This window comes from Mastigoproctus giganteus, chromosome 8 (genome assembly GCF_048544385.1).
Source record: "Mastigoproctus giganteus isolate SK-2022 chromosome 8, ASM4854438v1, whole genome shotgun sequence".
Taxonomy (NCBI): Eukaryota; Metazoa; Arthropoda; class Arachnida; order Uropygi; family Thelyphonidae; genus Mastigoproctus; species Mastigoproctus giganteus.
Window position 1 is genome coordinate 33072773 of NC_143582.1, and position 18964 is coordinate 33091736.

An 18964-nucleotide genomic window follows, 5' to 3' on the forward strand; every position below is an offset into this window, starting at 1 on the left:
TGTCTTTCACAAAATTATATTTTAATTTCTTTGTAGTATGATTGACCATTTGCCAGCCATTGCTTTAAGAGGTACTAGCTGGCAAATGGTCAGTCACATTACACAGAAAGAAAATGTACTAAAACCAGAAATTTCTAATGCCTTTTAATATTATTAATCTGTGATATTATCAGCTAGACATGCTCATTGGGGTGGGAGATTTCTGCTAAAAAAAAAGTGCAAAAGATTTGTATTGTACAGTTCAATCATTGATATCTTATTAGTTTGATATCACTAATAACAAATTAAAAAAAAAAAACTTTTTTTTTTTTTTTTTACATGTTAGCATATGCATAATGTGCCAATTGCCTTCATGTCCATCTGTCTACATGTAATAACTTAGTACTTAGTGAATGGATTTTCATGAAATTTTATATTTGTGCCTTTTAAAAAGATTTGTCAGACCATCTAGAATTTCATTAAAATTGGACAAATAGAAATCTGGCAATTATTATTTTTTTCCATCCATATGTAGCAAATGAACTGCCAGTGGATAGGGTTTCTATGAAATTTTATATTTTTTTCTTTTAGAATAGTTTGTGAAGTTTTCCCGAATTTCATTCAAATCAGACCAATCCAGCAGATATTACAGTGGGGCCTCGACTTACAATGACATCGACATCCGATATACCTTCCATACGATCTCTTATTTTAAGGACTGATGATATTTGCAGGTACCAATGGCTTTCTGATATAGCTGGAATGATACCTGGGTGAAAATTTACAGACTCATGGTGCGTGGAACATCACTCATACAATTGTTCTCAACCAATTAGCATCTTTTTTATTGTTCAGTGTGTGGCACGTGGAACATCACTTGTATGAGATTGTTTCAGATCTATGATGATCTGAAACTTAAAGCTCCATCAACCAGTGGCAGTGCTGTGCACTTTGAAGACTTTAAAGCCAGCAGAGACTGGCTCGAGCACTTCAGAAAAGGGCGAATATCAAGTGTTCAAAGGCATGGGGAGGCATTCAGTGCTGATTTAATAAATAAAAAAAAAAAAAAAAAAAGAGCAGCAGCTGAGACATTTAAAATTGAATTCCGAGAGTTTGTCGATCAGGAGGATTATCTTCCCCAGGAGGGTTATCTTCCCTAGCAGGTTTTTAACATTGATGAAACCGGCCTCTTCTGGAAGCAAAACGTACATCGCTAAGGATGAGGCTAGTTTAATTGGGCATAAGCCTATGAAAGATAGGCTCACTCTCCTGTTGGGTGCCAATGCCTCTCAAGATTTTAAGCTAAAGCCTTTGCTTTTGTATCACTTTAACACCCCTCAGAGTATTTAAATAATAAAAGGTCAACAAAGGCATGCTGGAAGTGTTTTGGCGCAGTAACAAGAAGGCCTGGGTTACAGGATATGTGTTCAGTGAATGGTAGCTTGAAGTTTCATGTCCTTCAGTGAAGGACATCTTGAGAAAAATAAGCTTCCTGCAAAGGCACTGCTCCTGCTGGATAATGTGCCCAGCCATGATCCCAACCTTGTTCAATCTCTTGAGGTACAATTTGAATTTGTTCAATTCAAATTTTTGCCACCCAACACCACTCCTCTTCTTCAACCAATGTACCAGCAAGTAATTGCAAACTTCAAGAAAATCTACACCATGAAAATGTTCACAAGTTGCTTTGCAGCGACTTCTGGTGAAAATGCTGTCACCCTCAAAGATTTTTGGAGGATAAAGTTCAACATGCTGGTCTGTGTGAGGCTGATTGTAAGTTCTTGGAATGATGTTTCCACCAGGTGCTTAAATTTAGCCTGGAAAAACATTTGGCCTTTAATTATCCATAATGTTGACAGATTTGAATATGATGGTCCTTTGACAAATGATATTGTCACTCTTGGTAAATCAATGGGTCTGGAGGTTGACGAAGAGGATGTGGAGGACCTTATTGATGCTCATGGGCATGAGCTAACAGAGAAGCTGCTAGAGTTGAAGAAAATTATGGAGCGTGACACTGAAGAGGAAGAAAGACACTTAAAAAGTGTCAGGTGAAGAGTTGAAGACAGTCATTTCTTGTTGGGAGTGTTTAAGAGAAATGGTAAAAAGCACCCTGGCATTGAAAACACTGAACTCAGGATGGGCAAAATGGAAGATGAAGTCATTTCTTACTTCAGGAAGCTACAAAAAAAGTCGTCAAAAATAGTCCACTTTGGACAGTTTCTTTGTAAGTACCCACAAAAGACTAAGACACCTGACACTTGATATTGTCCCACCACCACTATGCCACCATTGATTTCATTAGCTGTGCACTTCAGGTCTAAGGTATATGCTAATTTGTTTGTTTTTTTATTTTAAGATGTTTTATGGCTATTAAATAATTTTTATAAAACACTCATTTTTAATGTAAAAATGAAGTATAACATGTAAGAAATATCAATTTCATGTGTTGTTCAGGAACAAATTACAGGAAATCAATGTATTATTGGTTTCAACATACAATGGGTTTGTGGAACAAATTACCATTGGATGTTGGGCCCACTGTATTTCTTTGTCTGTTTGTCTGCACGTAATATCCTAACTCCCAGTGGACGGATTTTTCAGAAAGATTTGTTGAGCAATCGAAAATTTCATTGTTTTCAGATAAATAGAAATTAAGCAGTTATTTATTTTTTTATACAGACTATCCATATACTGTGTATATTGTGGCTGAAATAGTGGTTGTTTTTTGTTGCCATGCACTGGTTGGAGGAATGAATGGTAAATGTGCAGAAATGAAATGTTCTCAGTTTGCACATAAAAGTCATTTCTTTTTACTTTTATTTATTTATTTTTTGCTAATGTGTCTGAAATGTAATGCACCATGTACATTAACTAAATTGTTTCATTTTAAAATGAAAGCAGTTTACTTTTCTCAGATCTAAGTTTCTAGAGATAAATCCAAGTTTAAATGAACCTTATACAAAAAAAAAAAAAAAAACCAAGGGAGAGAAGAAAAGAAGCAAGCAAAACCACTTTTTAGATTGTCTAACATCTGAAAGGGGCAGATAGACACAACCATAAAAACATATAAAACTGAATATTAAAAAAATGTTTTTTAAAAACTTTGATAGTGGGAAGGGATTATAAACAGTCTGTGTGCACATCCAGTGTTGCAAGATTAAAAGTGCATGGTATCTTATCTTAAGCCACAGAATGTCTTGTCATGCTCTTGAGTAGGCTGTCTCAATGGGCTCCTGGAAATACATTGGTGGCCACAAGTGTGACCCTACTCTAGATTATATACCAAACAAGCAGGAGTTATTAGCTCATTCACTAAAATAATATTAGTAAACTGTAGTGAAGAGCTCTGAAATGTAAAATTTTACTAAATGCTTAATCAAATTTGCCATATAACAGTTAAGCAGTGCAGTGTAGTGTGGTTATTTCTTAAATCTTTGATTCCTGCATTAGCTGTTATATCCTTCAGTCACTTCATTTCAGTCACTAACTTCAATAATTACAATTCCATCAGGAGCATAGAATGTCCAGCCATTGCAGTCCTTTTACATCAAGATGTGATTTTCTGAAAAATCAGTAGTAATTAGTAGAAAATGCAATGTACTGTGCATTACTTAATTTCCTCCATAGGAGAAATACCCGGTTAGGAATAGCACTTAACTACTCAACCGTATACACAGAGTTCAGACAGGCTGCTCTTTGCACTAGAATAAAGGATCATAAAAGCTGAACTTAGACTAGATAAGGAAACAAACTGAATTTTGGACTAGATAAGGAAACAAAAACTGAACTTAAGAGCACAGAACTAGGAGGCAGATCATCTTATCAAGTGTATATATTCTTGTCTTCAAGTTTTGCCTTATTATTATTATTATTATTAGCCATGTGGTGCAAGGAAGCCTGAGGCTTATGCTGCAACAGCCAAAAAAAAAAATATATATATATATATATATATATATAGAGAGAGAGAGAGAAGAATGATGATATCAAGCTCAGGGCCCTGGGTGTGTGCCAAGCCCATTCTCACCAGATGTGAGTCCCTAAAGTGATTATGTATATCCCTTTATATACAATTTTCTCTTTTTTACTGTTTCCATTTGTGATGTACAAAATAGGATGAGAAAGTTCAAGAACTAAATTTTTATCTAAATAAAAATAATATTTAGAGATTATGTATAAATATAGTGCAAAAGCATCAATAATACATAGCCAAATCTGAATGAACAGAATATCAGAATATCCTAAATGCTTTATAGTCTATTCAGAGATTATTACACACCAAATTTTTTAGAATAATGACCTTGGATGTTTATACATTTTTCTCCTCATTGGTTATATAATTTCATATAGGTGCTTAAGTCTTCTTTTGAAAGTTCCTTGATTGTGTGTGTATGTCACATAGGCTGGCATAACTTCTGCTTCACTGGAAAAGTCATTGTCCCTTTAATTAGTTCTTTAGCTTGTGAAAAATAAAAAATCGTATGTACAAGTTGAGATGAATAAGGAATAGCAACTTGCTATTCCTTATTCATTCAGCTGTTCCATATGAATAGCTGAATAGCAACTTGCACAGCAATACATAAGTTTATGAAGCTTAAAAAATGTCAAATGTGTGAGAGCTAAAGTTTTCATTTACTATATTTGTATTGGTCGGAGAAATACTGTTGTCATTTGCTGTATTCACAAAAAAATGTGTTATTGTAGGCTGACTCACGTTTTTAGTTCGAACAGAAATTTCGTGAGGCGGGATAGCGTGAGAAGAGGAGCCCATTTCTGGAGGTCAGTACCATAAAATAAAAAAAAAGTGCAGTGGATTTTTATGGTGAAATGTGTTTCCCCTTCCATGAAATCTTCAATCATATAAAAAACATAAATAAATTGTTAGAATCTTCTCTTCATTCCTGTTTTTTAAGCTTCTTGAACTTCTCACTTGTGTTATTTTTTGTGCATCCCATGTTCATTGTTATCGATTGCTTATCTATATATATACTGTTTTAAATTTTACAATACAAAAAATAAGAAAATGTCAGTGAAGAAATATTAATCAAGCAAAACATATCTTGTCAAGGTAAAGTGCTATATTTACCGTAATATTTATTTAATTATTTATTTATTTATTAGAAATTTAAGATATTTAAACTTGTGTTAGCAATTTTTTTGGGTTTCTAACCTTTTTTTTTTTTAGTGTTTTACCAGAAAACATTTTCGATGTGAAAACATCTATGGAGGCACTAGAGTAAAACCGATTGGTAATGAAATTTTCTTGTAACGAAAATGACGCAATTGATGGTTAACGAAATTTTTTATGGAAATTACATGATTGAAATCACTTCAATTTAATAATAATAATAACAATGTTGATTAGGTAGAGTAAGTAGTTGATTCAACTAAGAGACGGAAATGACATCACTTCCTAAATGATGCCAACTCAGTTACTAACGTTGATGCGGTAATATTATGTATTACTGAATAATTAATATATTTATTAATAAAATCTGCTTCTCAAGATTTTGATCAACATCAACCTTCTAAGTAGTGTAAGTAAGTTTCGATCAAACCTTTCAAAAATTTAAAGAGTTTTACTCTAGTGCCACCAAAGATGTTTTCACATAAAATAAAACATCTTTCGTGCGAACAGGGTACACACTACTTTTTTTTTGAGTGCTCTGCCCCATCCCTTTTTTCCCCGTAAGCCCTGTTATTTTTAATGCGCCAAATACCATAATGCAGAGATTTTTAGGAACACGAGTACCATGTTATAGCAGAATTGACTGTACTAGCAAGACCTCTTTCTAGTCTACTTTAAATATTCAGCCATGATTTTGACAAATTCCATCCATCAGTCATAATCCTTTGGATAAAGTTCCTGCATGCCCTGAGCTGGATATCATCATTTTTCTTTTTCTTGGTGATTCCCTTCTACTTCTCTCTCTCTGGGTAATTCAGAAAAAATTTTTTTTGGCTGGTGCAGCATAAGCCTCAGGCTTCCTTGCACCATATGGCTAATAATATAATGGGGTTTCCATTTTATCTGAGTCCCTTGTTAAAAAGATTAGTTTGACAAAATTTTCTGTGTAGAATGGTATGCCAACCCAGTTTCATATACTGTATGTGTTCTGACAAATTTTTTAGTACTTGGATTTCTTGCCACCTTTAATTTCTTATACGATTTAGTGAAAAGTATCTTGGTATTAAACCTTCAATTGGTTTTAGGCAGGGGGCTCACATGAATCCCTTGGTAAATTTTTTGGTGTTACCTGAGCTTCCTGTTTCATGAAAATTAACAGACTGTTTTAACTGGGAATAACCTTTAGCTGAAATTTTTCTCGATCAAGCCCCTTTTTAATAAAATCACAGCACACCTTGGTTTTAGGATTCTCTGTCGCATTTTTTCCTCACTCACCTTATCAGAAAAGCACCCCTGAACAGCAGATACTGACCTATGCTTCTTCCTGTCTTGTGGCAGTCTTTGATCCTAAAACAAAACAAAACTTTTATCAGTACTAGAATGCTTAGAATGATGGTAGTAGTCAGTCTGCCCCATGGGCCAGCAGTGAAAACCAGAAGGGTATATATTCTTGCCACACTGTGCTAAGAGATTGATGATTTAACAGTACAACCTAATGGCATGCTATGTAGACATATTCGCCACTTCACTGATTGGCTTTGCTGGACACAGTACCTTCATATACACACAGTGGTATTGTTGTCTGCTTTCATTAGGTGAAGTAATAGGATATTAGATAGTATCAGTCTATATTAAAAATAATTTGACTAAATATTGTGTGATTTGACACTCCTATAGTGGCATTTTAAAAATAGGTAGCAATTTTGCATTATCCCCATAAAACACCATTGAACTGTACAAGATATAAATGTTGAGTACTTTAGTACATTCCTATGAACTTATCCTCATATTTGCATATAGTATAGTAGAGTTTTAAATATATTATGTGCTTGTTACGTTAGCCTAGCCTCAATATCTAAAGTGAAAGCTCCCTACCACAAATGTCTTATTACATAAGATTTCTCTTTAGTTACCTTTAAATTTTACTTGTACTTATTTAGTTGCTCATATGTAAGAGAAATTTCATTCTAAAAAGAAAAAGTTAAGGTCTAATATTTAAGTTTCTTTGTAATTAAAAATGTTATCTGCTTAACTTAAATCTTTGCACTGTACCAAAATTAAGTTATTATAATTGCATTTGATGTATTGCATGAAAAGCATTGCATGTGTTTTACTTGATATAGTTACATTTCATATACAGAGTAGGACACAAGTCACAAGACACTTCATTTTTATCATAATATTTTTTACAAATATTTGTAATGTTTGCATCTTATGTTTCAGGATACCTCAATTTTATTCAGATGATGAAAAAGCCTATTAAGTGAATGATAATGAAATAATAAAGTTGTATATATACAGAAGTGTAAAAGTTATACATTGAAAAGACAAATGTTATTCTGTCATTTGCAGTATCCACAGTTTATAAAATACACTTTTGATATAGGTACTGTGGTAGAAACAATTGTAGATGAAGCTAATACTGGTAATATGTGGAAAGCCATTCAGTGAATTCTACATTGTTGACTTGGAGACTTTCCACTGAATTAAAGTTATTGAGAACCACCATGAGAATGATTTTAATGATTACTGGATTCAACTACTTTTACATCCAAATCACTCCAGACCTTGAATGAAGGTGGCTTTAATAGCATATGAAATTTGTATAAAAGTTTCATGTGGTGAATGACAACAGCAGTTTGCCCTACTAAATGTTTGGTCTGAAAAGTCAGTTTTCATTTTCACATTAACAAGCATAGATACAAGTTTAGAATAATTATACCCATAAGGGAAAAGGTCCAAGCACTCTTTAGATGATATCTCTCCCCTCAAAAAACTCTAGGAGATTTAACTGCTCAATTTAAACAACTGTCAGTTACTCAATTGCACACAGTTATGGTAATTAACATGCTAATTTAAATGATTTTGCATATCCACAAGAAAAAGATGTTTATAACATGTAGGACGGTATGTTCTGCTGAAGTATTTTCATGTTATACTGTGTTATTCAGATGAAAAATTTTCTGTCAAGGTCACTAGAATTAATCTCCGCAGAATCCCCCCCCCCCCGTTTGGCATTATTTAAGAGAAATAAAAGTGTAGTAACGAGTAATGTTTGTTTATGATGAAACATAAGTGCCTGTATATTTAAGATTTAATATAGCTGTGCACATATTGCTCTTATTAAGGAGATCAGTGCAGTGTTAATGTACTCAAGTTTGCCAAAACATGGTAAAAAAAAAAATAGTTGTGTTATGGATTGACTAAATGTCACCATTTTGAGCATTAATCATACTAAATTTGGATTATTATAAATTTAAGCACAAAATAATTATATTATTTTTGTGTATTCAACAAGAGTTGATGCTTACCCATCAAAAAAGTCGTGACTTGTGGCCATACTTTGTATGAAAGAGTAAGTAGATTTAAGAGGCTTTGATCAAGATATTTAAATTAGAGTGATCAGATGACCAAGGCCCAAAACCAATATAATTTGATAATTAGGATACAGTTAAAAAGTGCTAGTTTTCTAATTAAAAGCATTTTTCCTATTGCAACTTTTGTCCCAGCTGTTCATTTAGTTGCAGCACATTTTTAATTAAAAAAAAAAAAAAAAAAAAAAGTGCCCTTACCAAGAAAGGCTTCAGTTCTGCAAATTGCAGCATCTGGAGACTAGGTACTTGCAAGGTGATCTAAAAATTGAGGTTTTAAGGCTTTGAATGCACTGAAAAAGTTCACTGCTAATGGGATTCTTTCTCTTGCTTAGACCATACACATGAGGGGGTGAAAATTCAAATTGAGGAAGGACAGTTGCAGAAGCAATGCGCACGTTTGCCTTTAGCCAACGGGTAGTTGATTGTTGGAACAAATTTCCATTTGTTGTTGTTGTGGAAGTTGATAGTTTAAATAAATTCAAAGAAGAACTAGGCAAACTATTAGAGGTAATGAATAGGTGAAATGGGAGGTGTCATGTTTTTTTTTTTTTTTTTTTTTTGGCTAACGCTCTATAGGCTTGCTTTCTTATATCATTTGCCACTGCTAATGCTAAATAAGGATTTAGATTGATTGATTTATTATATTAGTTATTAGATAACTATGGATTATGAGACTTATTGAACAAATCCTCTGAAGATGATAAGACATACAAAAGAGGCATTTCTGGTCACTCTAATTTAAAATATATGAATGCCAGAAAAATAAATATAATCAGGGAAGTCAGAATTTTAAACACTTTCTTTGGTACTTCTTTCAGTCTTTGGTTGCTGATGAAAGGGCAGCCGATGATGCTTGTAATGAAGATACTACTTTGGTATGTTATAATGTATCTTATATATTCATGCATGTTACATGTACAAATATTATGCCTGTAACATAACATCTTTCTAATCCTGTATGTTCGAGAGGATTTAGTAAGATGTTATTTATTTTGTGTTGCATGTTATGAAATTTTACTTCATGACATGAATGCCATGTCCCCCCCCCATCTTTAGTGGGCTATGTTTTGTTGGGTCTAATTTATAATTTGAAACTTTGTCACTGAAAATAAATAAACTGAACAATCATAACTTTGGCATCAATGTTCTGGAATCTAAAAGTGGGTTATAGGAATTGCCTACAAGTGTGTTTTCAGATTAATATGCTCACTCTAATAATGTGGCTCTAATATGTTTGGTGCTTTCCTTTTTCTGTTAAAAATTAAGAATCAAATGACTATATGACCCATAGCATGTATTAGTTCAGTAGATGCTTGTATATAATTTTGTGTTGATATAAATTACCATGTATAGTAAAACTTTACATTTGAGTGGGGTTTATATGTTCAAAATTCTGGAATTTTACAAAAAAAAAAAAAAAAAAAAATCAAAATCAAATGTAGGTATTACTTTCAGTCCCATACTTAATGGAATGCTATACATGACCACAGAACAGTCATTGAATTTTCTGAAGCAGCTCATTTCTTGATGACAATAAAACTACATAATGTATGCACATCTACTGTTATTTCAGATGTTTCCTATAAACTTTAAAAATAAGCAGGCTTTCAAAAATTACACCTCATCAAACTTTTCTGTAGTAGCTGTTGAAGCAATGGCCATAGGAAACTTTCCCAAAACATCATTTTCTCATATTCTAAGAATGCATGTGCAGTTTGAATAATAGTAGGCATCGATTATGAAGTATAACCAATGAGAGGCACTTAATAGAGTTCTGATTATCAGCAAACTGTCCAGTCATATCATAGTGTAAATGTCACTGGCACATTGAAATGTGCTGTTTTGGAAGTTGCAGCAAAGCTTTGTGTTGTAGCATCATTTTTAATTTATAATTTTGATAAAGGCATTTATATATTTATTATTGTTTGTTTTTAAATTTGAGGCTTAGTGTTATGTATGAGAAACTTTCCCAAAGCGAGTAGTGAAACTACTACAATTAGTAATGTCAACATTGCTTCAAAGTCCTGTTAGAATACTGTAATGTTTCTACAGTAATTGAAGATCTGTATATTTTATCAGTGGAGCAGTCTCGTATTAGGTTTTAAAAATTGATAATGTTCATATATCTGGCGACACTGACACTTGGCCTTTGCTCAGTGTTATTACCAGATGTATGTGCATCTATTGTATGTAAAAGAATAATAGATTATGACTAACTCAAAGAATATTTGCTGATGCTATCGAGGTAGTGTTAAGTGGATCGGAAAGTAGCTAGGGGGGGAAATACACAGACTAAAAAATTAACTGGGCGCAAGCAGAGGCAAAAGTAATTCTTGCATGGCTTCTATTCGAATTATACTTCGATTTCAGGAAAGCTTTTCATACCGTTGCACGCGGAAGACTGCTGTACAAATTGGAGTGGTATGACATTAAGGGCAAGTTACTACAATGGATAAAGGGATGGTTGAGTGGGAGACGACAGAGCATGGTAATCAGTGGACACTGCTCTTCATGAACTGTTGTTATTAGTGGAGTTCCCCAGGGTTCGGTGCTGGGTCCATTGTTTTGTACATTCATCAGTGATATTGATGAAGGTATATCAGGCTTAATGTCCAAGTTTGCAGATGATACAAAGGTTGGCAGGCTTGTTAATGACAGTATGCTACTGCAACTGGATCTAGATAAGTTGGGCAAATGGGCTGAGAAGGGGCTACTGAAGTTTAATATTGACAAATGTAAAGTACTGCATATGGATAGCAGTAACCCAAGAGAAACATATCGACTGTGTGGTATTACACTCAGGGAAGTGGAGAGTGAAAAAGACCCGAGGATAATTGTGCAGTCAGATATGTAGTTCTCCTTAGCAATGCAGACAGGCTGCTAGAGCAGGTCACGGAGTCTTGTCAATGATATATAGGAATTTTGCTAACAGGGACAAGGAAGTGATTATCCCGTTGTACAAGGCAATGGTCAGGCCACAACTTTAATGCTGTGTACAGGTCTGGAGGCCTCATTTTAGGAGGTATGTAGAGTTGCTAGAATGATTACAAAGAAGGGCAACAAGATTGGTGAGGGGAACAAAGGGGTGCTCTTACCAAGATACTGCAGATTGCAGTGCCTGGAGACTAGGCACATGCGAAGTGATCTGATTGAGGTTTTTAAGGCCTTGAATGGGTTGAGCAAGCTCAATGCTGATGGGATTTTTCTCTTGCTAAGAGGGCATAGATTCAAACTGAGAAAAAGACAGTTGTAGAATAGGTGTGCAGAAATTTGGCCTTAGCCAACAGGTAGTTGATTGCTGGAACCGACTGCCATCTCTTGTTGTGGAAGTTGATAGCTTAAATAAATTTAAGGCTGAGCTGGATAAGCATTTGTAGTGAATAGATGAGTGAAATGGGAGGTTTTTTCCTTTTTTTTTTGGCTGATGCTGCATAAGCTTCCTTTTTTGCATCGTATGCCTATGCTAACTCTGGTCTAAACAGTTTTTTAAGCAAAATGTAATAAATGTTAAATATCTAGATTTTTATATATATATATATATATATACACAGGTAGTTCTCGACTTTACGAGTTAATTTGTTCCTAGTACTGCTCGTAAAATGGGAATTTATTTCCCATAGACATAATGTTAAAAATAGAGATTACGTTCTCAACAATGAAATTTGTTAGCTAATTAGTTTGTTTAAACAATGATTGATTTATGCAAAGAAATGAAAATGTAGCCTGTAAAATCAAGCAAATTATAATAATAAAGAAATTATTTATGACTTACAAATGTTAAAGAATGTTTGAATAAACATTCTTAACATTCTTTAACATTTGTAAGTCATATCGTCATCGACTAAATGCACACTTGTTGATCACTCATTATTGACTCAGCACTTGTTGGTTTGTTGCACAAGGAGTCATCTTCTTCAGAAATGCATCAAGAGGCATTTGTTTTCAAGATAATCTTCTCTTTTCTTTATAAATTTCAATAGCATGCATAAGCTTTTTTTAACGGAACGCACAAATTGCAACTAACGTGATTTGTGCGGAGTAACAAGTTTGCAAAGCTTAAAAAAAGGAATGAAGAGTAGATTCTGTAATTTTATTTATGTTTTTTATACGATTGAAGATTTCAGTAAAGGGGAAGAATGTTTCACCATAATGTGAAAAAACCACACAACTCCAGCTATTGGTATTTGCACAAATGCAATCACATCAAGTTTACTACCATTTATAATTAGATGCACTAACAGGAAATAAACCGGAAAGTGCAAATTGTTTTCTGGTCATGACTTCCAGAAATGTGCTTTAGAAAAATATCACAAAGGCGTTCAGAATTGATTCTTATAATGGTACATATGATAACGATGAAGGGGTAGTACATTTTAATGATTTGAATTGGTAATTAATGCAATTTACACTTTAAAAATGACCTTTTAGTGTTTTATATAGTGAAAATTTCAACTTCCGAGGTCGTGGAACAAATTACCGAAAAACAATGTGTTATTGGGTTCACATTACGATATTTTCACGATACCATTCCAGAGACACCATCGTATCGTGAAAATACGATACGACACCATCGTATCGTATCGTATTTTCACGATACGATGGTGTCTCTGGAATGGATTAATATCGTATAGCAGGGTACACTGTATTGTATAGCTACGACCGTGGTTTGAAATGTGGTATTTATGAATGTTTCACATTCTCTTTTTTTTTTTTTTTTTTTTTGCAATTTAATGTTCATATTTTTGATTTTGTTGATACTTGGAAAAAAAAAACCTGGTAAACCCGTGAAATTGTAAAGTGAGAACTGCCTGTGTGTGTGTGTATATATATATATATCTGATAATTAAAATAAATATGATATTTAAATAAAATCATCAGCCAGTAGTACGGCAATGATTTTATTTAAATATCATATTTATTTTAATTATCAGATATAATTAGGCATCATGTGGAGGATGTGCATTTGCTGCCTCTAATGATAGCTACATAGCCATATTTAATTATTTTTATTACTTTTACCTCACATAATATATATATATATATATACAGGTAACCCTCATATAACACTATTTAGATTCCTATAAAATGTTGTGTTGTGCGAAACTGTGTTATATGGGACTAAGAAAAAGTACAAAAAGGGGGGTTACATTCCAAAAGTTAACAAAAATACACTTTTGTTAACAAAATACTAACAAAAATACACCATTCTAGATTTCAAGTACACCTAATTCTGTTTTTGCACGAACTTTTTTTACACGAATTTGATTTAACACGAATTCAAAATAAATATTTCATTCTCTTTTTACGCGAGTCATTTTGATTTAACACGATTTCTATGAATTTTTTTTTGCCTAAATTGTAAGAATTTTTTTTTTATTTGTGGCATATTAGTATCATTTCTATATTACACGCACCAATAGATTGGATAACAGCTAGTGTGTGCGTTTTGAAACGCGTGCTTTTGCTTACCAATGTGTACGTCTAGGTATCTATGAATCATCAACGTTTTTATTGAATTTGGTGCACATTTACGGTATTGTACCTTCGGAAGACATGTAGTAGTAAGCTCTATTTCAAAGTGAAAAAATCTTTAGTGAAATTTGTGCACATATAAATTTATTAATTTTGCCAATAGTCAATAAATTGTAAGTTTACAAATTTTTCATACCTTTTTTTATTAATTATAACTGAGATATTTTTCGGTAGCCCTTATATAATGTCGAATAATTCGCCTATTACCAAAATGAAAAGGAAAACGATTTCTTTGGAACTTAAAATTCAAATTTTAGATCGTCTCGCAACTGGACAAGTGGCTACGTCTCTAGGAAAGCATTTTGGTGTACATGAAGCTACCGTAAGAACTATTAAGAAAAATGAAGCTGCAATTAGGAAGTCGGTATGTTCTGGAACAAAAGTAAGTGTTAATTCATCATCATATACAAGAGATTGTCAAGGAAAAAATGGAAAAGGCTCTGGTAATATGGATAGAAGATCAGTCACAAAAAAGAGTACCAGTAGATGGAAATGCCATCAAGCAAACAGCACTAAGAATTTACAGACAGATTAAAGAAAAGGAGCCAAGCATTTCATCTCAGTTAAACAGAAAGTATGAATTTTCTGCGAGTACAGGTTGGATGACAGGGTTTCTTAAAAGGAATGCTCTTCATAATATAAAAATTAAAGGTGAAACTGCATCTGCAGATGAATCGGCTGCTAAAGTATTCCAGCAGGAACTTGCAAAAATTATTGAAGATGGAGGATACACTCCTGATCAAGTGTGGAATGCAGATGAAACTGGTTTCTTCTGGAAACGAATGCAACAGAACGTATGTAGCCAAATCGCAGAAAACTGCTGGTGGTTTTAAGGTAGCTAAGGATCGCGTGACCTTATTATTTTCCTCCAACGCTTCAGGAGATCGTATGTTGAAACCACTGCTGGTAAATCGAGCCCTAAACCCACGTTCAATGAAAGGTGTAGATATCAATAAACTGCCTGTTCACTGGATGGCAAACAAGAAGGCCAGGGTGACCACTACTATTTTTACAGAATGGTTCAACAAATGTTTCGTCCCAGAAGTCAGACGTTATATGAATTTGAAAGGTCTCGAATTTAAAGTTCTTCTGATTCTTGACAATGCACCCGGCCATCCTGTCTTGGAACACCCAAACGTACAAATTTTATTTCTGCCACCTAATACTACATCTTTGATACAACCGCTAGACCAAGGTATAATTGCGACAATTAAAACATACTACGTAAAACGAACATTCCAACACGTTTTGGACAAACTGAATGATGAAACACTAACAATCATTGATGTGTGGAAGAAATTCTCAATTATGGATTGTATCAATCAAGTTGGATTACCAGCAACTTTAAATGCTTGTTGGAAAGCGGTTTGGCCACAATGTGTAAAAAGCAAAGATCCCATCATCCCTAATACGACCGAATTTCCCAACATCATTACAATGGCACACAAAATTGGTGGAGAAGGATTCGATGATCTATCGTTTGAAGATATTGATGAATTGTTAACCGACAAAGCCCTAAGCGAAGATGAAATATTAGAGGTTGTCCTTGGGACTCCTTATCCCACAGAACGTAGTGATAATGAAGAAAATGATCCTGTTCTAAATGCAGATTTAATAAAAGAAGGTCTGGAACTGGCCAGAAAATTAGGTAATCATTTTGTCAAAAATGACCCTAATGAGGAACGCGCTGGGAAGTTTCAACGTGAACTGAAGTTGTTGACAGCCTCTTACAGAGAATTATATAACGGCCTAACCAAAACACGAACACAACGATTAATAACTGAATTCGTTCGTAAAACCGGTGAAACATCAGCACCAGAGGAGACTCATGCTGATTTTGCTCAAGAGATCACAGAAAGAATTTCATTAATAGAGGAAGAAGACTATGTCCACAGCATTTGTAGTGATGGCAGTGATATTCCAGTCGTACGCAAACATATGCGTACTATGTTTATTATCAGAAAGTGAAAATGAATAAAATCTTGTTATGTGTAAAACAGATTTTTTTTGTTCATGAAGAATTTTTTTTCATTTCATATGCATACAAATTTATTTTAATACATTTTAATTACATATTATTACATGTGTATTTTGTTTAAATAAAATAATAAGCTTAAAACGAATATTTTTATGTGTTTTTTTTTAATTATTTTTACTGATTTTTTTAGATCCGGAACCAATCTTCTTTTCTTCCATAAATACAATGTCTTTTTTTACACGAATTTTTTTTACACATATTTTTTCAGGAACGTATCTATCGTGTAAAAACAGAATTAGGTGTACCTTCTGCCTTCTTTAAAAAATCAGTAATTTGGTTTTGTTTGCTTTTGCTTGATAAATCTTTGTGAATTTCATCCTATGTAACTAAGCATTTTTGAAGCTCCCTTTTTGAACTTTGGGCTCCTTTCATTCAAGAATCTGCATTAAAAAAAAAAAAGATATGATTACTAAAGGCATTCAAGAATTACCGGTAGAAAAAGGTTGGCGAAGCGAATTTGGTGGACATGACATCGGAGGGAAACCAAATCAATTCAGAGGATGATAGCGCAGATGAAAATTCTAAACTTCCAAATTTTATACTAAAAAGTATACAGGAAGGCATAAAGTTAGCCGAGCAATTAGAATCTTATTTTTCACAAGATCCTGATAACGAAGAAACCACTGTAGTATCATATTGCTATTTAGGTGATTTGGCAGATGAATGTCAACATTGCAGCAGATTATCTTTTCATGGCAAACTCGGAAGAGCTGCATATTTGTGTTGTCATGGAGGGAAGGTATGTTTGCTGATGGCAGATACCTATCGAGACTTTAAAGACTTTGTTTGACAACACAGAAAAAGAGAGACACTTCCGAGAAAACAATTGAGTCTACAACAATCTTTAAGCCTTCACATCTTTTAATGCTGAAAACAAGGACTTTCAAAAGTGGTGGCGGCCTTTATACAATGCGAATATAAGGAGGTGCCATGGTAAAAGGAACGACGAGTTTAATGTCCATTAGAGACTTCCACAATTCGGTCAAATCTACATTTATGAAGAGAGAGAAAGAAGCATTGATGGAATGAGCTAAAAGAGTGAAAAGGACTGTTTTCTCGTTCGAGTCTACATCAGCAGGGGTTGGCAAGCAAAGCCCTCTAGTATATATTAAAAAAAAAAATTCCAGTCCTGTACTCCTAATTACCTTTCATGGAAATTCTAAAGGTAAAAAAAAAAAAAAAAAAAGTAAATTGCAGCCATTATCAACCCACTGCAGGATGGAAGCCTCATCAACAATTCATGCTGAGGGAAATGGACCATAATCTGCCACACTGGTCCAGTCCAGGTTCGCAGATCGACTGTATTTAGCAGTCAGGGGCTTGAACCCTGGTCTACTCAAAGAGCGTGTGCCACTGCACTCCCGCTCCTGACCACTCAGCTACGGAGTCAGTAACAGTAGATCCCAGTGACTGTGGGCAGCCATGGTCAAAATGCCCTGTGGATTAAATCACAGCCATTTTACACTTGTGGAATAAAATCGCTGCTTCTGCAACAATCAGGTGACTGCTAACAGGAATGAGGAAGGAATAAAACCACTTGTTACTGGGAAAACCCCCCCTTCCCCAAGTGTTTCAGCAATATTACAATAACTGTGAACAGGACAATATATTTTTAATGTAATTATAATTTTAGCAGTGGGAAAAATAAAATGTTTAGTAATATAATATTTTTGTGACACTCTTAATATTATAATTACTTTAAAAATAAATTGTCTTATTCATGGTTTTAGTAACATTGTTGAAAACCTTTTAAAATGGGCATGTGGAACTGAAAATTGATACTTGGGTATGAATTAAAAAAAAAAAAAATTAACTACTTTTGCTATGAGTACTTTAAGCTGGTCAAGTTTTTAACCTACATGTTGACACTTGTTTCAGAATTTCAGGACATTGCTAGTGGGTAAAATATAACGAGATAATGGAATTTTGTTAAAAGTGGTACTGCAATAATTCCAATAAATCATTACTCTTCCAGCCTGTAGTCATAACGAATAATTTGTGCCCAATATTCTTTCACATTTTTGTCTTTCAGTGAAATATACACAGTTTATATATAGATTTTATTTTATAATTAAGGCTTAACAGGGTGTTGTAATTTGATAAGAAGACTTGATAAACTTTTTTTTTTAAGGATTTAATTTAGGATTTTTAACAATGGTCAAAATATTATTTTTAGTGTAAGTACGTTTACTTTAAATCTGTAGCTAAATAGCAATAGAATTTTTTGGATTAGTCATCTTCCTATGAGAATTTCATATAATATTAATAATATTTAGATATAAAAACATTTTAATTTACTGATTGTTTTTCCTTCTTCTGAAATTTTAAAAATTTCTTGTAGAATGTTAAAATGGAACAGGTAGATGATGTGGATGGAGAAGGAATACATGAGATAGAGGTGACTAATATTACTAAAGAGGGTCACCCGAAAGCAGATCCAAGCCAGTTTAAGTTGCTTCAAGTATTAGGACAGGGATCATTTGGAAAAGTAAGGTTTTTTTGTTTTTTTTTTTATTGTAATAGCTATAATGGAAAGACTAAAATTTGGTGAATTTTTTCATGTTATAACTTATTGGCTCCTATATAATATGTGCATGATTTGCAGAGTACACATTTCCAACTTTTATGCAACCAGATCATATGAATTCACCTCTGAACTTCTTTGTTCATGTGATTGGAAATCACTGAAAGTTATTGGTAGCTATTCTGGAATTTTGTTATCTGTCTGAGTACTGTATTTCCCCATGTATAAGACGCACCTTTTTTCGAAAAATTTGGGGTCTAAAAACTGGGTGCGTCTTATACAGTGATTGTAGATTTTTTTTTTTTTTTACTTGCATTTCCCGCTTTTTCGCGCTTGTTGTCTTTGCGCTCATTGTTTCGTACTTGTTACCAGTATATTAGGTTACATTT

General features: G+C 33.6%; 1 protein-coding gene across 2 annotated transcripts in view; it reads left to right on the top strand.

Moving 5' to 3' along the window:
- Positions 1-18964, top strand: part of S6kII (Ribosomal protein S6 kinase II) — a 297018-nt gene that overhangs the window by 14687 nt on the left and 263367 nt on the right. Inside the window, exons 2-3 of one of the 2 annotated variants that reach the window (XM_090379290.1) lie at positions 9300-9356; positions 18393-18539. In XM_090379290.1, coding sequence (XP_090235416.1) covers positions 9300-9356; positions 18393-18539 — 204 coding nt within the window. The remainder of the gene's footprint in view (positions 1-9299; positions 9357-18392; positions 18540-18964) is intronic. The other variant, XM_090379291.1, reaches the window with a different exon arrangement.